Below are 25,181 nucleotides of genomic sequence, written 5' to 3'. Positions count from 1 at the left end.
GTTCTCCAAAATGTTTCTGCCCTTTTTTTCAAGTTTCACAGCCATCATTACCAAAGCATGACAACTCTTATATTATACTGCAAGGTCATCCCACTTGCCAGGCAGATTTGTCACATGACACTCTCAGACAACAATTACTACTCCTCTGGCCCTCACCATTTTCAAGGAAAACATAAAAAGTGCAGAAACTTTTTGAAGACCCCCTCATACTGTATTTTGTTCACAAGATAAGGTGCAAGGGGCCTGCAGGAACCAAAGTCATCTGTGGCAGTTGTGACACAGCAGTGGAAGGCTACCTTTCATGTGTGTTTTTTCTTCTAGAATAAGATTGCCTGTCGCCAAGTGGCACCTTGTGTGTTTTCTGAGTCCAGCTGACTTCTGTGGGACTGTTGTTATCTCTTACTGCCTGGACAGATTATCTGGATGCTGGAGCAGGGAGAGATTTTCTGGACAGAGGGTACATTGAGCGAGTAAAAAACTCCTGCTCGTAACATATCCTTACCTGGAGAGAGAATAGGGTGCAGCTGGAAGAGATCTACTGACAGCTGACACACAGCAAACGAGTGGTGTTCTGTGCAGGATGACACTCTTAACTGTAGTCGGTAAAAAGGTGTTGTAGGTGTACCAGAAGAGATATCAATAGGCATATTCTGACTGCTTAATAATTGTGGGGTCACAGTATCTGGTAAGTGATATTCACAGCTTTGTAAGTTACAGTTTTAGAATAATTTACTGCACCTTCTTTTGATTGCAAAAGCACTATGTTACTTTTGTACAGTTATTAGTACTGCCTTGAAGGAGTGTATGTCTTCCATATTTATATAGAAATGTCTTTCTTTTTTACATAAACAAAAATCCAAACAGTTATCTTCTTATTTAGCAATCATCCCCTGGGAGATGCCATTCTTTACTTAAAGGAAAAAATGCCTAACTTGACAAAAATTTGAATCAGTGTTTCGGAAGAGGAGTGACCAGTTTATAAACTGTACCACATGACTTAACTGTTATTTCCTTACAAACTGAAAAACCTCAGTTGGGAACCCACCAAGAGAAAAAAAAGTACAACAAAACATTTAAATAGTTTCCAACAGGCTTTTGGCAATTTTAAGGTAACAATTTAAAAAGAATATGGTACAAAAATAAAATACGCTGCACTATGGTAAAAACCTCCACACTGTCGACTTCAGCATTAAAAAATGATTCGCTCCGCTACGATTCTAAAATAAATAACTTTTTTGGGATATGTGGATACACAGTATGTTGGAACTGCTGATATGTAAACCTCTTATATTCCAAGAAAGCAATGCTGATGAATACTTTTACTAGTATTAAACCCAAAACCAGAAATGTCATATATTGCAGGCAGCTTACTAATAAGATGTGGTGGCTGTATTACTTTTCTTTTTTAGGCTTTTTTATCCTTCTTTTACCTGGTCATCTGGACAGAAAACACCTCCTGTATTAGGGCCCTATTCACACATTGCAAGTGCTTTTTGAGCACAGGGTAGCCCATTTAATAGTCACAAACCCGCCAAAGAAGCTCACGTGCCAAATTTCAGCACCGAGCCAGGAGCGTTTGGTGACATGCGTTTTGTCATGCAACAAATGCGCCAAAATTACACTGTGCTTGAGATGCCATTAAGAAATAATGGCATCGCAAGCATGTTGCGTACTTTGCTTTGTTTCTGAAAATGATCTGCTTATCTCTAACACATAATGTTTGCAGTATTTTAGTAGGGGTATATTTGAATTCTTTTGAACGCTCACTATAGGCTAACTGGATATTTAAGATCGTACATTTTATTCCTAGAAACATGGTAAGAAACGCCAGTGAATTTTAAGTGGAAATATTGATATATATTACAGAAAGCACAATACCTTTTGTAGATACAGAATCATTCCCTTCAATATTCCATGGAAAGTTTTCCATCCCCTCTTTCCTCTAGGTGCTATCAGAAAAAAATATAAATATTAGGTGCCCAAAAAGCGAATTGATGTCTTTACACGGTTTATGCAGTCAACATGGAGGCTGCAAGCATTACGATCATTAGAGTACTCTTGATACCTAAAAGCACATTTATTTGTGGTTTTAGGTACCTCAACCCCCACCCCCCAAAAAAAAAAAAACAATGGAGGCTTTCACTCAATCATATATCACATATCGTACCATATATTAAAAATACCACTGAGATATACAGTATAGCAGAGGCATACATTACAGTATGTGCAATACAAATGTGATCACGCCAACTGACATCAGTAAGACTGTATTTTTGCCAACTTTTTGAAAACAGTTTTTTGATGTTAGTCTGGAAACACACAGGTAGCAAAATGCAGCTCCCTGGAAGGTGGTACTAGCCCCAGCCAAACACCCCATAAGTGATGAATGTTATATACGTTACTGAGACCAACAGCTTAGAACACATGTAGACAGCCAGTCTAGCACTATGGCACAAATAACTTAATTTCATCACTTCAGGTTTCGGTTTGTTGTTTACAACCTGTTACCATTTGTAAAGCATTTGATCAAACTGATCTGTGGTCTTTTCATAAAGAGGACCTGTCATGCTTATTTTTTTTTTTACCATAAGGAATGTTGTTCATTCCTTTTGATAGCAATAAAATTATGAAAACATTTTGTAAAGTACCCCCCGTGTTTATGCACAAATCGGAATGTGTACATAAGCCCAGCACACATATGTAAATGGTAATTCCACCACACACGTGATGTTTCGCCGTGAGCGTCAGAGTGAGAGCAGTAATTCCAGCACCAGAACTCCTGTGTAACTTTAAACTGGTAACCTGTAGAAGCTTTAAAAGCATTGTCTATAGAGATTTTTAGGTACCATTCCTTGTACCCAATTTCAAAGCGTGACAAGTTAGGTATCAATTTAGTCAATGTAACATCTTTTATATTTTAACAAACAATTGGGTATTATATTGTGTCTGTGTGCACTAAAATGTATTAAAATGATTTTTTTTCCCCTAAAAAATAGCTTTTTAAAAATGGCTGTGCAAATAGTTTGCGACATAAAAAATTTCAACAACCATCATTTTATTTTCTATGGTCTCTACTTTCAAAAAATATTTAATGTTTGGGGATATTTTTTTTAGCAAAAAATGCAGATTTTAACATGTATGTGAGAAAGGTCAGCAATGGCCTGGGGGTAAAGTGATTAAAAATCCTACATGCTAAACCTGCTTTGTAATGTTTGGGAGAGGCTGTGGAGTTAATGTTTAACATAATTAACCCTGTCTGTACTGGGTTTGCAGTTCTTCATTATCAGCTGTAAACCGGATTTCAATGCTGGCTGTCCTAACAAAGGTTACAAATTTGGAAACCACCCTCCTGCATTCTGTATCAATGAGGGATAGCTAGAGTCTGCGTTGGGACAGAGCCACTGTGAGACTTTTCTAGAATTAGCCACAACATTTTTTCCTTATGCTGGCCATACATGTATATTTTGAAAGTTCAGCAGGAACCAGATGGCCTCCTGGCTATAATCAAGTGTAGTATCTGTTCTTATAATTTTCGGAAGGAAGAAAGCTGGCTCCCTTTGAACAGGGATGAAACCAATTAGTATTTTACTGATGTAATTAGGGGGGACTGGTGGGAGGGGAGCTTTTTCTCCAGGGTTGACTCTAGCCTGGTTTACCAGGCTTGTCTCCGGTCGTTGGCAGGGCTCTCACTAAGTTTTAATGTCTTTCTGATCCGAATAGGGCTGCATTTGTCTAGCCTGGGATTGGGAGGACCCCAGCTTCCAGTGATGTGCCCCCAGGGGTGCCCAAAAAACACTAAAGGGTTGCACCACACAATTAGTGCTTCACTGGCACAAGGATACGTTACTTCATTCTTTACTTGAACTTCACTTTTGGATATGGCCTTTTGGCTAGCCAGGGCAATTTTTACACTGGTCAAAAGTCCCACTGCTAAACTGGCTGTCTACTACACAGAGCACTTTTTTTGTTGACGTTTGTCACTATTTATTTACGGGCACTTGCACTGCATGTGTGTGTTGTCATAATGTTTTTTTGCACAGAGCTGGAGGGTGCCTCAGAGTGCATGCTGTGATGTTGGGGGGGTTCTTTGGCTTTTGGGAATATTGCCTCTCCTCATCCAGAGGGGGTCTCTTTTCAGGAGAGCTCCTCACCAAGTACTTGTTGAACCAGGTTAAGCTGGTCCCTAAGGAGAGAGGTCCACCTGGCTTTGGCCTAGGTAGACCATAACAGCATATCTTGAATCTATCAGGAGCCTTGCGGCCTGGGAGGTTCAGGGTTAGAGGCCCTTTCTCTTCAGAGAATTGCTCATACTGTACCCTGTGCCCACTTTTTTGTTCACAGGGGCTCAACAAACCAAGGAGTTAAACATGTATAGCCACTGTGGTTGAATAGAAGTGGATCTACTGACTGACTGACTTCTGTTCAACCACCCTGTCAGATTTTAGTTATTCGAACAGAGCTGCAGGCTAAAGCCTACACCTCTGATCTGTGTACTCTGATGCAGGAGGAAGTATCCCCAATGTCAGATTACAAAAACACAGCAAGGAGCATTCCCCATCCACCTCGAATGTGTGGATAGGGGAATCGGGTAATTTTTTTTCATACAACGTGCTGGTTGAATGAAAAAAAACAGATTCATCTATGACCAGCTTCAGAAACAATTTAAAGTAAGCAATATAGGTATGCCGTGTGCATAAAAAACAAAGTGGGGGTTTGTAAAACTGGAAAAACCCTTTAAATCAGAATATACAAAAATGTGTGACAATCTCACGATACGTGTGGTGCTTATAATTGCAGCTGACAACTTAGGAAGCCTAACAGTGTAAATTGCAAGTAAGCTGCAAAACCTAAAGAAAATTAGTCATGGCCTCTAATGAAAAACCCAGAATATGAATTTCAGCGGCTATAAGGAGCTATATATTTGGCTTAAAAAAAAAAGAAGATTACAAGGATCTGAGGTTTCAGCATTAAGAAATGATGTAGCCAGTGCTAGGACAACCAGTACTAAAGAGATCTTTACTGCATCTAATATGACTGCTGTCTTTATGCAAGGTATGAAAATAATGCTATGCAGGATATGAGGGTATTATTATTGACAAGCAATGCAATCTACTCAGTAATGTAGACTTGCATGAGTCAGCATTTAAAAAAAATATATATTGCAGAAATGTGTGAAGGCAACTACTGTGTAAAGAAACAAATTTAATCTACTTCTATTGTATTACACAGAATAACCCATGCTGACCAGGAGGAGGCCTGGTCTAACGATCTACTAGTTTTTCTGAAAATGAAGCATAAAAGAAAAATTGTTACATTAAAATATGGGAGGGCTTTCAGAAATACCTATGTTATGATAGGAAGAACAACATCTAAATCAATCAAAATCTTTAAGTATTCTTAGGCTATAACCAAGAAAAGATTAATGTGTAAATGCTATGTCATCTTGTTGGTGACATCATTGCAAATACCATTATCAAGAATTTATTGTAGGGAACACCATCATATAAGAAACAATATGTGGCTACTTAAAAGGTACCTTGGCTATCTTAAAAAGCTATTTGCAGTACTATGTACCAGTATAGGAATAAAAGAAGGACAGTTAAGACTCCTGTAAACCTCTACAGTAGTGGAAGAAACAGTAAGAGGTGCTGGAGACCAAGGAGACTGACACTCCTGATGTATTGGTTTCCCAGTGGACTTCATTGGATGTTTTTACTGCATCAGATCATGTTTGACAGCGCTAACAAACGAGTCCCGCGGTCAGAAAAAATGTCTCAGTGTAGAGGATACCTCCATCTCCATCCTCCTCTATGTGTGTGGATGGTGGAATCTGTGTTTTTTTTAATCTTTGCTTGGTAACTCTAGTCTAGCTACAGGGTTACTTTATGCAAAATAGATATAGAGTTTCAAATTGCAAATCATTTAAAGTGTTACTAAACCCAGGACCCAACATTCACTATAACTGGTCTCCCACAGTACACCGAACATGGAAATGCAGTTATTTTAGTAAATATTAGCTGTTAAATACCCTTTCTCATCAGCAATATATAGCTGTCCTATGACTTCTATCAGTGTCTGCACGAGCACTGGTTAAAGCTTGTAGGAGGAGTTTTCATTCTCCTATGAGGCTGCATGACCCCTGACCCTCTGTCTGATTGGCCCTGTGCTTATCACATGCACCTTCCCAAGAAAAAAAAAAAAATTCTCTAGCAATACACACCAAACTGCAGAGCATGTGAAAAGTGCCTCCAGGGCTCTGTACTATCAGGAGATGGATTGGGTACAGTAAAAGAAGGGGAGGATCAGAGAAGACAGGATCAAACAGCCTTTTTACACAATTTAGCGCATTAACCCCTTCGGTTTCACAGTGAGTATAGCAAGCATAAATCACTGCATATACAAACTGATTTTACTGATGTGTGTTTAGTAACACTTTAATCAGCACAACTAAACGCTATCAGCAACTGCAAAAACAGGCAAATTCTTGAAATGAAAAAGGGAGAAAAAAATGTGATACCAATACAACATTGCCTCTGTATAAAAATAATTGCAGACCACATCTAAAATGGGGTCAAGTTTTGAGTACCACATGGTTAAAATGTACACTGAAAAAGTTGAAATGTTAAGCATGTTCAGTTTGGAGAAAATATATGTTTTAGGCAACTTAATTAAAATGCTCAAGTACTGTATATTCAAAGCTAATATAAAGATTTGGAAAATGTACTTCCTATCTGAATGGCCACACAACAGAGAAGGGGGGTCATTTGTGGATGGAGATGATTTGTTCATGAGTAGAAGAGATTTTTTTGATTAAGATATACCGTGGAATACAGTATGTTACATGCAAAGTAATGGCAAAATGGTAAATATTGAAATTTTAAAAAAGACTGAATGATGAAACATATTTTAAATAGATTAATTGAGCTGACTCATTAGGGGCATGAAGGAATCAGAAACAGTTCCCTTCCCCCAGACCAAAGCTGCAGCACTTGAGAGAGGCTAACGTGATGAATACCACTCTATGCTACAAAATTTCTTTAAACAATAGTGTATGTTCTCTGAAAGTGGGACGTTAGAACAGAACAAAATAACTAGCTAAAAAATTACTGCTGGTAGATTCATACTCCCTATATCCTGCCCAGTTTGGGGTTTGACAGGTGCCAGCCATAACAGCCAGTCTTCACTGCTTTATCTATATCTAAAGGGCCACACTTTGATCACGTCACTCCTTCAAAAGAAACATTATTCTAGGTTGAAAGGTTGCAAAACAGACCTGGAATAAAGTCTCTTTTGAATGAGTGACATGATCAAAATGTGGCCATTTGTACATAGATATTATACAGTGGATATAAAAAGTCTACACACCCCTGTTAAAATGTCAGGTTTCTACGATGTAAAAAATGAGACAAAGATATATAATTTCAGATTTATTTCCACCTTTAATGTGACCTATAAGCCTATAAACTGTACAACTCAGTTGAACAACAAACTGAAATATTTTAGTTGGAGGGAAGTAAAAATAAAAAACAAATACAGTATCTAATGCCTTGGAAATTATTTTGTACCCTTCTCTTGACTGATACCTTTTAACAATGAGATCCCTCTGATGCTTTGGAAGCTCCCAACAGACCATGGCTTTTGCTGTAGGATGCGACTATGAAAATATCAGAACCGCTGAACTTTATTTGGGGTTAAACAGAGGCACTTTAAATGATGGCAGGTGTGTACTTACTCCTATTTACCGTGAGTTTAAATGTGGTCGCTCAATTCTGAACACGGCTACATCCCTAGTTATAAGAGGGTGTGCACATTTATGCCACCACATTATTTTAGTTTTTATTTTTACTCTCCCCCCCCCCCCCCCCACACCTTGAAAGATTTCAGTTTGTGTTTCAATTAAGGTAAAATTAAAGGTGAAAAAAGTTCTGAAATTATTTATCTTTGTCTCATTTTTTTACATCACAAAAACTTGACATTTTCCAGGGATGTGTAGACTTTTTATATCCATTGTAGCTAGAAAATAACCTAGAAAAAAATTAGCAATCACGGATAACAAATATAAATAAATGCTGGAATGCCTGTATTCTAGGCTGTAAAATGTAATTAATGTACATTTGACCTCAAAAGAGAAGCTTATTGCTAATACCAGAGCATCACACTGTAGTCATTATCAGCATTTACGTTCCCATATTGAGCACTATCCTCTACAGTAATTTGTTATTAGAGATCGCCCCTCTTCTAGGTTGAATGACACTGACTGGTATTCAACTAGGAAAACTAGTCATAAAACATGACACAGTACCAAGTCCCTTTGACCCCTGAAACTCTGATATAATATAAAATTGAATCTAGACTTTATATGTTCTACTTTTGCCGCTTAACATTTTCACATTAAAATTTTAAGTGTGAATGCAGCCTTACGCAATATGCCTGCTGATACCGGATAACTTTTCTTAGGATTGCAACTTGAATTTGCAAGGTTTCCCTAAATTCCATTCTTAACAACAGACATAAATATTTAACAACAGTGGATCTGAACAGGAAAGTAATACATTCCTGATACTTACTTTTTTTGCAGTCAGGATCTGCATGAATTTTGCGCACAAGCAGTCCATACTTGTATGTGGTGATATTGGGATCTTGAGAAAAGTCAAGGAATGGCTTCCCACAACTATTTATGCGTTTTATGGATTTAGGGTTTGGATCTGCAAGTTCTGAAAGTGATTTCCTGAGTTCTTCTTCATCTCTGCAGAGAAAAAGAACAAAAAATCTTAATATACTGTGAAATCACATTAATCAAGTAAAGGGGTAAGGCAATGTTCATATTCACCATTTACTTTTCTATTAGACATGGCAAAACATTCTTAATACACATAAGAAAAATTTAAGCACAATAGGTGGTTAAGATTGGCATAAAGACAGTAGAAATCCACTTTTGGGACATGGAACATATTTTAGTGTACTAACCACTGCCTAGGATATGAACTTAGCAACCACTCAGCAGACATTCTGTATCTTGCGTTATATACACCTGCTGTGTTTTAAACTTCTGTTAAGCAAGGAGCACAGGCTGCCAAATCTCCATAATTTGCTCAATTAATATTCATTGCATTCTATGGTAACATTTTATTTGTATTGTATCTACTAGCTAACACTGCATGCAGTGTCAGGTGCCCCTCATAAAGCTGAGATCATCATGTCATGTGGATTGGGGGGGCTGACAGGTCAATGTACCTTAAATGCACCTGTGCCTAGATTATGGGCGTTAAAATATTTTCATTTTTTAAGAAGCAGTAAAATAGCTTTAAACAAACCATCCCTGTAGCTGCAAAGATCCTGCGGCAATAGAAAGTAATAGGGAATAAGGTAAGATTTCAGTACTTCTGCTGAGGAAGTTCTCCATAATCCATAAAGCTAATCTATAATATGCTTGTTTGCAAATTGTAATTATAAATTCTTTATTGTACATAGTTTGAGCACAGGTTTACATTAAGGCAGGGGCATTGTGTTACACCAGGCATGCCTGCATCTGCTGATGAGAGCCCCAGGTTCTGACACCCCAAGCTCCTGCAATTTAAGGCAAGTACTCTGAAAAAATTATCCTCAGATCTGTACAACAGGTTTGATGGGCTGCGGGCAGAGACAGAAGCTGGCAGCTGCATAACCAATACATTGAAGAAAATAAACATGTGCAATTACTGCAATGACAAAGTCTGGTAAGTACATTTCAAGGAAGGAGGGGTTACTGTTTTGGGAGGAAGGCAAATTTTTGCTTGAGAGGGACTCTATGTATTACATGACCTTTGCAGTCTGTGAGTTATCTACTCTTGAGCTCTGCACTTTTTTATGCAAGGCATATCCAACTCCTGCATATTATGCATTCCTGACCTCTACATTGTGTGTTCTCTTGACATCCTAAATCTAAGCAATAGCCACCTGCAACCTAGCAACTGAGGACGCTAGGTGATATAACTGAAGGTGTCCTAGCGAGCTAGGAGGCAAAGCAGCCTTATGCTTCAACAGAGGACACAAGGCTGCAATAGCTGCTTGTGTTCTAGCAATTTAGGATGCTAGGCAGCAGGGCCAGGACAAGGGATGGGCCGGAGGGACGGCTGCCCTGGGCACAATTGTTTATTGCAGGGATAGGGGCACCCTGACCCTAACCCTAAGGAAAAGAGAGGGGCGCAGTTTGGCATCTTTGCCCTGAGCACTGGATGACCTTGTCCCGGCACTGCTAGGCAGTAATGGCCACCTGCTTCCTAGCAACCAATAGGCTGCATTAATGTTGTACATTTATATACATGTAAACAGCGTTCAAAGATTACAGGCATACAATATAAGAGCATTTTTATGCAGGACCTTGCTGCCAGAAAGATCTTGTGAACTAGTTGTTGTACCGTTATATGACCATGTACAGTACATGTATCTTGATGGCTCATTCACACAGATGCAGAGTCCTATACAGCATAAGGAGTTGTTGAATTAAAGGCTGTATGGACTCACAGGCATGGCCCAATTTGACAGGCGCAGTGACTGATGCATGGCACCCCGCAGACATTGTGCTTTGGGGCCATGCACCCATCCCTGCTTGCTTGTCAAACTGGGCTGTGCTGGTGAGCATGTATAGCTACCACATCGCTATTCACTTATTATGTCTGCATTAATCTCCACGCTAGTCTAAAAGGTTAAGCAAATCGCTCTTCAATGATGTACAGGGTTCTTCGCCTGTGCAAATGAACCCTTTTTGTGCATTGCAATGCGCTGTGCTACCACAGCCCATTCAATTTAAACTGACTGAAACGCAGGCAAAATTGCTCCTCCTCTTTATATTTTTTACTGCAGCGATGGTAACTTCTGTAGATGTGTTGGGTGCAATTCAAAATAAATCAACCATTTTAAAATGGACAGCATTGTGCTTTGCAATAACAAAATGCAAAAGCGTGAATTACCCTTTTTATGAATTATGACACAGATAGAGTGGAAACATCTGCATATCTGCACAGCTGGAGGTTCCCAACAATAATGAGAAGCCAGTAAGTGGCAAAGCAGGCCACCTGTTTTACTTTCTGATTACATAAATGCCACAAATCTTCTTTAGGTTTTCTATATAGAGGGAGGACCTAATAAACATTCCATTTAGTCTGAATCCAATCAAGCTCTGCATGCACCGTTATATGTAAATCTAAAGGAGATTGTAAAACCAAAGTGTAATGTCCTCATTGGTGGGTACTATATAATCTGTTAAAACAGCACAGATATATTATAATAAAGTAGATGCCACCACAAAACCATGCAACATGTGCACGCACTGTCTGTTGATCTAACCAGTAATTAGTTTGACAAAAATGAGTATATCATGCCAAAAAATATGAAGCATTTAATAACACCATCTGACGATTTACGTGTATAGAAGGAAATCAACAGCTCTAATCAAGCTAAAAATGAAGAAAGCAGTTCAAGGCTACAAATATCCCCACAATAATCCAAAAGCTGAATATAGAATTTCCTTCTATCGATGGTGAATATGAAGCCAAAATATGCTTTGTTTGCATTGATTTTATTTCCACTGACAGACTGACATGCTTTGTCATAGCTACTGGCATGTCTCTAACTTACAGCCAAGTAAAGGATTTATTTTAAACACAAATATGTGTTTGTCTCCATCATTTGCACAGCATGTAAAAAATATAGCTAATATCCTGTTTTATTTGTTTAAAGCATACTACTTCAGATGTATGACAATATAATCAAAGGCATTAAAAAGACTGTACTATGCCATCAGCTGTGATATCATTTCTGCAGGCAAAGCATGTGCTTTGCAGTGTTTAAATACATACACACACATATGCACAGAGAATGAGAAAGAGCGTAAAAGAGTGATAAAAGAAGAATGAACGCAAGGGAGAAAAAAAGAGAGATGGAAAAACAGAGGGCAAGAAATAAAAGAAAGTGAAAAGGGAAAGTAAGTAAAGGAAAAGACAGAAATAGCAGGAAAAAAGAGAGAGAGAGAGAGAGAAAAGAAGCCTTACAAATTAAATCCAATATGATGTTTTAATAAAGATAAGCCCGGAGGGCTAGAACTTTGGGCTTATATGATTTCCCTTTACTTATATTATAATGGCACCTTCGAAACACTCCTCCACTTCCTGACCAGCAAGGTTTTCTTGGGCAGAAAAGCTACTTCCTATTCATGTTAATGAACGCATTTATAGGATAACTGAAATAGGATACCTTATGCAAAATTACAAGATGTGAACAGCAACGGATAATTTCAAGAATGACTGTTAATAACTGATAATAATTAATTTCAAGCCTGTTAAAAAAATATATATATATTTTCATGGTTATTTTTGAGAAATTCCACAATGTTGGTTTTGAGTGCAGGACAATTGCAGTAAAAAAAAAATCTTAGTGATCAGAAAGAAGCACCTATCAAACATTTACAACATAAAACCATTTGCAAAATATATTAATGATCATGCTTTACAATTCCAAAACAAGGATATTTACAAATGATAAACCCAAGAAAATTACATTTTGGCTCCTTTCACACGGCCGCTCCGTGTGAAAGGTCCGCTGCGGGACTTTTTTTTTTTTTTTACCACGGAGCGGATGACATTTCTGTCATCCGCTCCGTATGCCCGCATATCATCCCATCCATTTGCGGATGATATGCGGACATAATGTATGTCTATGGCACTGCGGATGTCAGCGGATGACACCGCTGACATCCGATTTTCCTTCCTTTCCGTGTTTTACACGGAAGAAAAAATGGGTTCTGTTCCATTTGTAAAAACGGAACAGAACTGAATGGAGGAAAATCGGGTGTCAGCGGGTGGTATTCCGCTGACACCCGCAGTGCCATTCACTTACATTATGTCCGCAAATCATCCGCAAACGGATTGGATGATTTGCGGACACACGGAGCGGCCGTGTGAAAGGAGCCTTTCAATCCAGAACTATTTTTAAAATATATTTACCAATATATTCTAACCTCAACCTTGCCTAGCTAAGCATAATCTTTAAATTTTAACCACCTCAATACCACCGTACATATTTGTGGCATTGCACTTATGTAGTTATACAGGGATCATACAGCACCTACCATTTTATTCTCCAGGGCCTCTGCTTAAAAAAAAAATCTATATCATGTTTCGGGGTTCTAAGCAATTTTCGAGCAAAAAAATAAAAATAAAATGCAGATTTTTACATTTATGTGAAAAAGTGGTTAAACTAAACCTTAAAATGGAAAACTCAAAAAGGAAACTTCTCTAAGGCTTGGTTTACACTAATGTGATTTCAGATGCAACTTTAATTGCATGACAATGGAAATCACATTATTGTGAGCATTCACATTGATAGAGCGCTTTTGCGAAAAGGTACATGTGCTACTTTTGTGCAGCTTCAGCAAATTTTGGCCTTATAGACTTCAATGGAAACACACCAAAATGCAAGTACATGCATTTTAAAAAAGCACAAAGCTTTAAAAACGTACTACAAAATCACACTGAAAATTGGATCATGCTGCAGCTGCACTAGTCTGAAACTAGAATTGTCATTTATGACAACTTAGTAATACATTTGAAAGGGTATTTTGCAAATGGAGAGGAGCTACAAACTGATATATATATATATTTAAATGTATTTATTTACTTTTTCTTTATGTACAGTGCCTTGCGAAAGTATTCAACCCCCTTGAACTTTGCAACCTTTTGCCACATTTCAGGCTTCAAACATAAAGATATAAAACTGTAATTGTTTGTGAAGAATCAACAACAAGTGGGACACAATCATGAAGTGAAATGAAATTTATTGGATATTTCAAACTTTGTTAACAAATAAAAAAACGAAAAATTGGGTGTGCAAAATTATTCAGCCCCTTTACTTTCAGTGCAGCAAACTCTCTCCAGAAGTTCAGTGAGGATCTCTGAATGATCCAATGTTGACCTAAATGACTAATGATGATAAATAGAATCCACCTGTGTGTAATCAAGTCTCTGTATAAATGCACCTGCACTGTGATAGTCTCAGAGGTCCGTTGAAAGCGCAGAGAGCATCATAAAGAACAAGGAACACACCAGGCAGGTCCAAGATACTGTTGTGGAGAAGTTTAAAGCCGGATTTGGATACAAAAAGATTTCCCAAGCTTTAAATATCCCAAGGATCACTGTGCAAGCGATAATATTGAAATGGAAGGAGTATCAGACCACTGCAAATTTACTGGCCGTCCCTCTAAACTTTCAGCTCATACAAGGAGAAGATTGATCAGAGATGCAGCCAAGAGGCCCATGATCACTCTGGATGAACTGCAGAGATCTACAGCTGAGGTGGGAGACTCTGTCCATAGGATACTGCACAAATATGGCCTTTATGGAAGAGTGGCAAGAAGAAAGCCATTTCTTAAAGATATCCATAAAAAGTGTTGTTTAAAGTTTGCCACAAGCCACCTGGGAGACACACCAAACACATGGAAGAAGGTGCTCTGGTCAGATGAACCAAAATCAAACTTTTTGGCAACAATGCAAAAGGTTATGTTTGGCGTAAAAGCAACACAGCTCATCACCCTGAAAACACCATCCCCACTGTCAAACATGGTGGTGGCAGCATCATGGTTTGGGCCTGCTTTTCTTCAGCAGGGACAGGGAAGATGGTTAAAATTGATGGGAAGATGGATGGAGCCAAATACAGGACCATTCTGGAAGAAAACCTGATGGAGTCTGCAAAAGACCTGAGACTGGGACGGAGATTTGTCTTCCAACAAGACAATGATCCAAAACATAAAGCAAAATCTACAATGGAATGGTTCACAAATAAACATATCCAGGTGTTAGAATGGCCAAGTCAAAGTCCAGATCTGAATCCAATCGAGAATCTGTGGAAAGAACTGAAAACTGCTGTTCACAAACGCTCTCCATCCAACCTTACTGAGCTCGAGCTGTTTTGCAAGGAGGAATGGGCAAAAATTTTAGTCTCTCGATGTGCAAAACTGATAGAGACATACCCCACGCAACTTACAGCTGTAATCGCAGCAAAAGGTGGTGCTACAAAGTATTAACTTAAAGGGGCTGAATAATTTTGCATGCCCAATTTTTCAGTTTTTTATTTGTTAAAAAAGTTTAAAATATCCAATAAATTTCGTTCCACTTCATGATTGTGTCCCACTTGTTGTTGATTCTTCACAAAAAAATACAGTTTTATATCTTTATGTTTGAAGCCTGAAATGTGGCAAAAGGTCAAAAAGTTCAAGGGGGCCGAATACTTTTGCAAGACACTGTATACAATCTTTGCTTTACAAATAAACATTGAACACAAGAAAAATGATTGCAAGAGACTAAAGGCTAGAAAAAAAACTTGCACATCAGTAATTGTCTATTTCCAGGCAGGTTGGTTCAAATAAAACCTCTACAAAGTTATCCAGTAACGGATAATGACTCTGTGTGTGTGTAAATTCCACCTGTTGAGCTGAGCAAAAGGGGGGCTATTTAAACAGCAGGTAAGAAAACTGAAAAATTAGTCAAAGGTAATCCAAAGCACCACCTGCCACAAAGGATACAAAATACTAATATGCAAGATTTCCTATGTACTGGGCTAAAATGAAAAGAGAATAAAACCTGTACGTCAAAATACTACGTAAAAAAAACACAATGTCGCCTGTTGTTACCGCTTATGTTCATAATCATTCTGGAACTCTTTCTGAGAACAATAAGATCCCACCCTGACATACAAGGTCTACACACGAAATAAGCTGACCATAAAGTAGCCCCCCCATGCTTCACATTCAATATTTTCTGTCACCTTCCCCCGAATATCCTTAACCAACCTTCTGTCAGAGCTGAATATAGAGTCCTTTCAAACTTCAAAGTGAATTATTCCAAATCAAAAGCTATGGGTTTTGAAATCTCCAGCAATCTCAAAAAAAAAATCTGCACCAATTTTCATTTCAAATGGACAAACTCCTATATGATCTAGTTTGGAAAAAACATTCTCAGTATTTTTTAGCTTAATTTCAGTCCACTAATCAGAGCATTCAACTTCTTGCTTCAGTATGTTATAGTATATGTTGCCATTCATGGTTCCCTCAATGAACTGTAGCTACCCAGTTCTTGCAGCACTCATGCAGCCCCAGACCATAACACTCCCACCACCATGCTTGACTGTAGACAAGACACACTTGTCTTTGTACTCCTTACCTGGTTGCCGCCACACATGCTTGACACCATCTGAACCAAATAGGTTTATCTTGGTCTCATTAGACCACGAGACATGGTTCCAGTAATCCATGTCCTTAGTCTGCTTGCCTTCAGCAAACTGTTTGCAGGCTTTCTTGTGCATCATCTTTAGAAGAGGCTTCCTTCTGGGAAGACAGCCATGCAGACCAATTTGATGCAGTGTGCAGCTTTTTGATCTGAGCACTGACAGGCTGACCCCCCACCCCTTCAACCTCTGCAGCAATGCTGGCAGCACTCATTCGTCTATTTCTCAAAGACAAACTCTAGATATGACGCTGAGCACATACAATCAACTCCTTTGGTCGACCATGGTGAGGCCTGTTCTGAGTGGATCTTGTCCTGTTAAAGTGCTGTATGGTCTTGGCCACTGTGCTGCAGCTCAGTTTCAGGGTCTTGGCAATCTTCTTATAGCCTAGACCATCTTTATGTGGAGTAACAATATATTTTTCAGATCCTCAGAGAGTTCTTTGCCATGAGGTGCCATGTTGAACTTGCAGTGACCAGTATGAGAGAGTGAGAGCAATAACACCAAATTTAACACACCTGCTCCCCATTCACACCTGAGACCTTGTAACACAAACAAGTCACATGACACAGGGAGGTAAAATGGCTAATTGGGCCCAATTTGGACATTTCCATTTAGGGGTGTGCTTACTTTTGTTGCCAGCATTTTAGACATTAATGGCTGTGTGCTAAGTTATTTTGAGGGGACAGCAAATTTACACTGTTATACAAGCTGTACACTCACTACTTTATATTGTAGCAGTGTCATTTCTTCAGTGTTGTCACCTGAAAAGATATAATAAAATATTTACAAAAATGTTTGGGTTGTACTCACTTTTGTGAGATACTGTAAATGCTGTAGTATCATTTAACAACACCACATCAGCATCATAAATCACCCATAAAATAAAGTCTACAGATGAGTAATTTCCCCAACCACCTTGCCTTTAATTTTCCCAACCACCTTGCCTTTAAATAATAGTGACAAGTAATTCTTCTTTAGATCCCACCAAAGTCTTTTCACCACATGTGGTAGAAATGCTCACTCACCAATCATAAATGGCATAACGAGCTGGCAGACAAAGTCAACTGGATGGAATGGATGGGATGGATCCAGTATCCTCATAAGCTCCAATGCAAATCCTCTCTTATCAATGACACAAACCAGAAGCCCAAAGGGATAAAATCCTCATAGTGCAGTAACTTTATTTAAAATAGAGAATCATATAAAAAAAAACATATTGCACTCACATTTTCAGGGTGCCTAAAAGGCACCTTCACAAACAGCTCTCACTCAGTACCCTCTTAACGCCGCTCACTACTTGAGAGACGGTGTGCGTTCCACAGGCCTGGAAATGACATGGGGGGCAAACCGGAAATGATGAGAGCAATGTAGCCTCAATGCATTTCGCACATCCATGCATCTTCAGGAAGCTTCGGTAGAGGTATTTAACCACTTGCCTACAGTGCACTTTCACCCCCTTCCTGCCCAGACTGATTTTCAGCTTTCAGCGCTCTCACACTTTGAATGACAATTACTCAGTCATGCAACACTGTACCCATAAAAAATTTGTGTCCTTTTTTTTCACACAAATAGAGCTTTCTTTTGATGGTATTTAATCACTACTGGGTTTTTTTATTTTTTGTGCTATAAATAAAAAAAGACTGAACATATTTTCTTTGTTTCTGTCATAAAATTTAGCAAATGAGTAATTTTTATTCACAAATTTTGGCCAAAATTTATACTGCTACTTATCTTTGGTAAAAATAACCCAAATAAGTGTATATTATTTGGTCTTTGTGAAAGTTATAGAGTCCACAAGTTATGGTGCTAATCATTGAAAATTGATCACACTTGACCACACCTGATGTACTGAAGGCCTATCTCATTTCTTGAGACACTAAAAAGTCAGGAAAGTACAAATACCCCCCAAATGACCCCTTTTTGGAAAGTAGACATTCCAAGGTATTTAATAAGGGGCATGGTGAGTTTTTTGAAGTTGTCATTTTTCCCCACAACTCTTTGCAAAATGAAGATTTTTTTTTTTTTACAAATTGACGTATTAACAGGTTATTTCTCTCACACAGCATGTGTATACTTGCAACTACACCCCAAAACACATTCTACTACTCCTCCTGAGTATGGCGATACCACATGTGTGAGACTTTTTCACAGCCTGGCCACATACAGAGGCCTAACATCCAAGTAGTACCGTCCGGCATTCTAGGAGCACAAATTACACATATAATTTCCTGACAACCTATCGTACTTTTGAAGGCCCTGGAGCACCAGGACAATGGAAACCCCCATAAAATGACCCCATTTTGGAAAGCAAACAGCCCAACGTATAATTTTTGAGGCATAATGAGTCTTTTGAATATGTCATTTTTTTCCACAAGTTGTTGGAAAATGTGGAAAGACAATGAAAACACATTTTTACACAAAGCTGTCCATTTATGCAATATTTCTAACACATAGCATGTACATAGCAAAAATTGCACCCCAAAATACATTCTGTTATTCCTCCTGAGTATGGCGATACCACATATGTAACACTTTTTCACAGCCTGGCCACATACATAGGCCTAACATTCAAGTAGCACTTTTCACAAAGTTGTCCATTTATCCACTTTAAAGGCCCGTACACACGTACCGATCGTCGGCATACAAACGTCGGTGGACGAAGGATCTGCCGATTGTACGCGTGTTAGTATGGTGCCTCCGACAGATGTCTGCGCACAATCCGCGGACAAAAGTCTTTCTTGCAAACATGAAAATTTTTGTATGCCGACACCAGAACGGACGATTGTTCGCCTGTCAGTACACAATTCGGCCGACAGACCGCAGATTTGCAAGACTGGGCATGCTCAGAAAATAGAAAACACAGGGAAAGTTAACCATTACATGACATCACTTCTGCAGTCGGCGGACAAAATTCTTGTGCTGTCCTTGTGCTGTCTTTGCACTTTTCAGCAGACACCGACATCCCGGGGAGAAAAGAGGAACATTTGTATGCCGACCATCGGTACGTGTGTACGGGGCTTAAGACTGGGCCTATTTTTGACACTTGGTGTTTACAAGCTAAAATCATTTTTTTTGCTAGAAAACTACTTAGAACCCCCACACATTATATATTTTTTTTTAGCAGAGACCCTAGAGAATAAAATGGAGATTGTTGCAATATTTTTTATCACACCATATTTGTGCAACAGTCTTCCAAATGCGATTTTTTTGAAAAAAATTCACTTTTTTTAACTAAAAAATAAGAAAACAGTAAATTTAGCCCAATTTTTTTCCATAATGTGAAAGGTAATGTTACGCCGAGTAATTAGATACCCAACATGTCATGCTTCAAAATTGCGCATGCTCACAGAATGGCGCCAAACATTGGTACTTAAAAATCCCCATAGGCAACATTTTAAAAATTTCTGCAGGTTACTAACTTAGAGTTACAGAGGAGGTCTAGAGCTCAAATTATTGCTCTCGCTCTAACGATCGCGGCGATACCTCACATGTATGGTTTGAACACCGTTTACATATATGAGCGGGACTTGCGTATGCGTTTGCTTCTGCGCGCGAGCTAACGGGGACAGGGCACTTTAATTTTTTTTTTCCTATTTATTTTATTTATTATTTTTTTATTTTTACACAGTTTAAAAAAAAAATGTTTTGATCATTTTTATTCCTATTACAAGGAATGTAAACATCCCTTGTAATAGAAATAGGCATGACAGGTCCTCTTTATTGTGAGATCTGGGGTCAAAAAGACCTCACACCTCACAACTACACTAAAAAAGAAAAAAAAAAAAAATTGTTGAAAGAGGAAAAAAAAAAAAGAAAAGAAAAAAGCGGCCCTTTAAACCGGTTGCTAGGCAACGTCTTTTGACGTAGCTCCGGTCCTCCAAGACCATAGAGTCGAGTGAGGGCCATCTTGCCCTCACTCGACTTCCTGTCTCTGAGGATCCGGGACCGGATCGTTTTCCCCGCTGCCGGCGGGTCCGGTAAGCTGGGAAAACGTCTGGGACGCGGCAGGAGGGGGGGCACCTCTTCCCCTGCACCGTAAGGGTAATTCCACGGCGAATCCACCACTGGGACCACCCTTATCTGAAAGCCGACCGTCCCCGCCATTTAAAAATATACCGGGGTTATGGCAGCTATCTGCTGCCATAACCCCAGTATTTAGCTTTTAATGGCCGACGCATATAGTCGTTAGGCAGTCAGTAAGTGATTGCATGTATATGGCAAACAGGTGAGGATGACTGATGGGGTGACAGGTGAGGATGACTGATGGGGTGACAGGTGACAATGACTGATAGGGTGACAGGTGACGATGACTGATGGGGTGACAGGTGACGATGACTGATGGGGTGACAGGTGATGATGATTGATGAGGTGACAGGTGACGATGATTGATGAGGTGACAGGTGACGATGATTGATGAGGTGACAAGTGACGATCACTGATGCGGTGACAAGTGACGATGATTGATAGGGTGACAGATGACGATGACTGATGGGGTGACAGGTGACGGTGATTGATGGGGTGACAGGTGACGGTCACTGATGGGTGACAGGTGACGGGCGATGGTGCACGGCGGTACTGATGGCAGTCTCTGGTGACCGGTGAACTTTAGGCTATGTCCACATGTGAGCGTAGCGATCGCGGGCAGAATCACGGCGATTCCGCCCGCGATCCAGAAATCATTGCAAATGGTGGGATGCCTGTGCGTTGCCCGTGATTTGCAATAGCACCCCAAACGCTGTGCGATGTTGCAGCGATTTCCGCCTGCCGAATCGAGGTAACATCACGCAAACAACGCATGACGCCCGAAAGAAGCTCTTGTACCTTTTTTGGGCGTCATGCGTTGTTTGCGCGATGTTACCGCGATTCGGCAGGTGGAAATCGCTGCAACATCGCACAGCGTTTGGGGTGCTATTGCAAAAAACGGGCAACGCACAGGCGTCCCGCAATTTGCAATGATTTCCGGATCGCGGGCAGAATCGCTGTGATTCTGCCCGCGATCGCTACGCTCACATGTGAACGTTATGGGTGTCAATTTCTGGGCACTGATGAGGTGACTGTTGGGTGACAGGGGACATTGGGGGGGGGGGGGCTGAGGACTGTGTGGGGACATTTATTTGTGTGATTTTACTTTTGCAGGTGTACAGAGCAGTAACTCACTGTTTCTAGCTCTGCTCTCCTCACACTGGAAGCTGTATGAGGGGAGAAGAGCTAGAAACAGTGAGTTACTGCTCTTTGTTTACATTTTCTGATCGGCTGTGAATGGATTCACAGGCGATCACATGGTAAACAGTCACTGTCAGTGACTGTTTACTACCGCCGGTGACAGCGACTGTTTACTACCGCCGGAACACAGTGCCACCGACATGACCGCGCTCCCGATCGCGCATGCGCGGTCATCTTGTGGGCGCCTCCATTGTGATCGGCTGTGTCATTGGAACACAGCCGATCACGTGGGAAACAGCCACGCCCATTGGCTGTTTCCCCCCTGCTGGTGACGGGGGGTGTCCCGGGGACACCCCGACACCGGCAGGGCGGCGCGCACGCGATCGCGCGCCTGCCCTGTTTTCTGGGATCACGTCATATGACGTCTTCCCAGGATAATGGTCGCACCGCTCCGCCGTCAATTGACGGCGGGCGGGCGGCAAGTGGTTAATGTACAGTAGAAAGAGGTAATTCACAAACAGCACATAAAACAAACGCCTCCCACCATGCACTCGGCGGGCATGATAACATCACAGGTTAACCCTTCACCCAATGCGCTTTACATCAAACAGTGTAGTCAGGGAAACAGGAGCACAACAAGTGATGTCTGCTAAGGTTTAAATAGACTCTCCTACCACTGCTGCTAGTTAGCTGGCAAGACTAAAGAGAACAATCCTGTCCCTCCCTAAGACGAAAGGGGAGATCAGGTTTCCTGACCCAGTGAAATATCATGAGGCAACCCATTTGACCAGAGTGGTTAACTGGCGTATGCAATGTGATACGAAACCTTGGATTACATTTGAACAAGCCTTTTTAGACCTCTGCTTAGCAGGCCTGCCTTGGCTCCCAGATAGATCAATCTCAGAACACACTAAACTACATCCACTTATAAAGGCCTTCTGATCCCCTTCTCTTTCTCTTAGTTCTATGTTTCCTATATTAGGTTCTTCAGACTTCAAACATACCTGGGATGACCGCCAATTTAACACCCTTATCCATCAGGTTACCTTTCAGTTGTTGTTCCTTTAATGCCGCCCTACGAATAATTGAGAACTGGAGCATAAATTCCCAAATACTCTAGACTTTTTTCATCATGCTCAATTGGGAGCTGTGCACTCTACCTGATAAATATAAAGATGTGAGAAAACTGTCCTAATCTGAGCAAACTTGTCCTAACAGAAAACCAGTGAGGTATACCCTGTAGCAAATGTATGCTTAGTTAGTAGAGACAGGGAGCCGACAAGATCTCCCATTCACACAGCGCCGGGAAGAAAATCTAAAAACGACATTCTCTTAATCACAAAAAGATAAGATAATCCATAAAATAATTAAAAAAATAAGATAATCCATAAAATAAGACACTGTGACTCACTGAAGCAGAGGGAGAAACAACCCCCTCTTACCATTACCCTAACCCTCCCCCTTTTCCTCTCTCCCTCTCTTTTCTTCTTCACCATCTTTGTTTCTCTTCTCCTCCCCTTCTGGTTTGTAGCTTTTCCAATAAATATATATATAAAAAAAGTTATTCAAAAAGTTTAGTTTAGCTCTCAGTTACTATGAAAAGGTTACAAGACTCGTGCTTTTGACATACGCATGTTCAGCTTTGCAAGCCCCAGCAGCTTACCTGTTTTGAGACAATACTGATTTTTTTTCAATATATTTGGTACTTTGGGATACTATGTGTAGCAGGAATCCCAGCCATTTTGCTAGATGTGGGTCCGCCTGGTTTACCTCTAACAACAACAGCACATTTAAGCATGTTCTCCAAGTGTGAGCAGTGAGACAATGACCAGTCCAGTATCTTTGGGTTTTTATATTTATTGAGAACTTGGATGGGAGAAGGGATGAGTGGGATACTCCTTTGGCTCAACTTTGCAAAATTTGCTGGGGACAACTGAAAAATGCTTGTTGGCGCTGACTTGATGCTGGCTTGATGCCGGTCAACGCTACCTGTTAACACTGAACTGACTTCTTATCACCTCTTTGTGACTCAAAGTCCTTTTGAAGCTCCCTTTGGCACTCCTTGCTGAGGTAGCTACTTTATCACTGCTGCACTGCTGAACACTTGTACGCTTCAGGGCCCGCACCGGCACCCTCTCTCACACACTTATCTTCAGGGCTTAAACACTGGCACCCCCTTTTCTAAGCCTTCTCTACTGATTAGCTGGCTCCCGGATTCCTCTGACCTTCTGGAATGGTCCCCTATACTAGGCAGACCCCTGGGCAGTTTACAGTACTCACGACACTGCTTTCCTAGAAACCTCTGCCTAGCAGTTCCACTCGGTTCACAGCACACCGGATCCCTCTCTGCAGCTCAGCTCAACCTTCTGTCCATTAGGCCGACTGCCCAGGACACTTTCCTTACACTGACAGAAGGAAAGACAGCCGTCACCCTCCTCCTGGGACTCTGCTTCCCACCAAAGATGCTCTGTCATGTGTGCCCTCCCTCAGACTTATACCCCATCCCAGGATGCATTGCGGCAGATTCTGCCCTCTGGGATAGATACAAGCCCAGGTGTGCTATTGGCCAGGTTTCCCCCACTGTCCAATAAGAGCCCTCATTGGACATAGCGGGGAGACTCCCCAAACTCAACAGGCACACCTGGAAACACATAACAGTCTAGCTGAACAATCAGGCCCCCCTGATAAGCAGACAGGGCCTCCCTTATGGTTTTCATAGCACCTACCAAGGAGGGTGCTACATATGTATATTGGTATTCTGTACTGCCGCTTTTCCTAAACATAGAATTTATAAAGCAAAACAAAAAACATCATCATCATAAATCTCAGAGCAGAGAGTCCAATTCCCAAAATCCTTGCCCAAATAATCACACCAAAAATTGCTCTCCCACTGTAGGTGCATAATGTGATAAAACAACCCACATGATATCCACATACAAATCCTTCCAAAATGATGTTGATTAAAATGAATGCCACCTTTCAGACCAAGTTTCATGTTACACCTGTTTTTAGTGTAACATGAAACACAATCTGTGTGCACAGCCCTCCACCACCAAACTGGCCCTAAAGACAAGATTGCAGGGTTCTTCCCCTCACAAGCTTATGTAATATTAGAAATTGATTCCTCTATGCATGGCTCCACCTGCACAGCCAAGTCATTCATTCACAGGAATATGTGAAGAACTACGAGTCCCAAGAGCAACAGCAGCAGAGGGGCTGTAGTTCTCAACGGAGCACAAATGTGCTGATGTCACCACACTTGCAGTCTATTGATACTTCCTCCAGTTCCATAGCTGAAGGCCCATACCTCTGTACAGGAGCTGAAGAGTCTGCAGGAGCCAGAGAATTGCAATCCTTGCCACTGATTACAGTTGTAATGCTTACCAGGTTCAAATATAAATGCACATTTTTACTTTTTGCAAAATGGGTGCATTACTATTTTTTTTTTTGCAAAAGGTGGAATTCTGCTTAGGCGCACATTCGTCTTGAAACATTTTAGTACCATCTCTTATTTACACACCGATCAGTCATAACATCATGACCACTGAGAGGTAAAGTGAATAACATTGATTATTTTATTACAATGGCATCTGAAAGTGGGTGGGATATACTAGGCAGTAAGTGAAAAAAATGGGCAATTGTTAGCCTTCCAGTGACAGATTTTGAGCCCTTGTGAATGTTTACCATCCAATCTCCAATATATATATATATATATATATAAATAAATGTAGTCCAATCTGCAACACTAGATTTATTTTAGA

At 40.3% G+C, this 25,181-nt stretch overlaps 1 protein-coding gene across 2 annotated transcripts in view; it reads right to left on the bottom strand.

Moving 5' to 3' along the window:
• PSD (pleckstrin and Sec7 domain containing) overlaps positions 1-25,181 on the bottom strand; it is a 543,824-nt gene that overhangs the window by 15,100 nt on the left and 503,543 nt on the right. For both annotated transcript variants that reach the window (XM_082267402.1, XM_082267403.1), the window contains exons 12-13: positions 8,568-8,746; positions 1,879-1,949 (exon numbers count right to left, since the gene is read on the bottom strand). In XM_082267402.1, the coding sequence (XP_082123528.1) occupies positions 1,879-1,949; positions 8,568-8,746 (250 nt within the window). The remainder of the gene's footprint in view (positions 1-1,878; positions 1,950-8,567; positions 8,747-25,181) is intronic.

Source organism: Pelophylax lessonae (assembly GCF_965119305.1).
Source record: "Pelophylax lessonae genome assembly, chromosome: 9".
Lineage (NCBI taxonomy): Eukaryota > Metazoa > Chordata > Amphibia > Anura > Ranidae > Pelophylax > Pelophylax lessonae.
The sequence above is the reverse complement of the archived record's forward strand: the minus strand, read 5'-3'. Positions and strand labels throughout refer to the sequence as shown.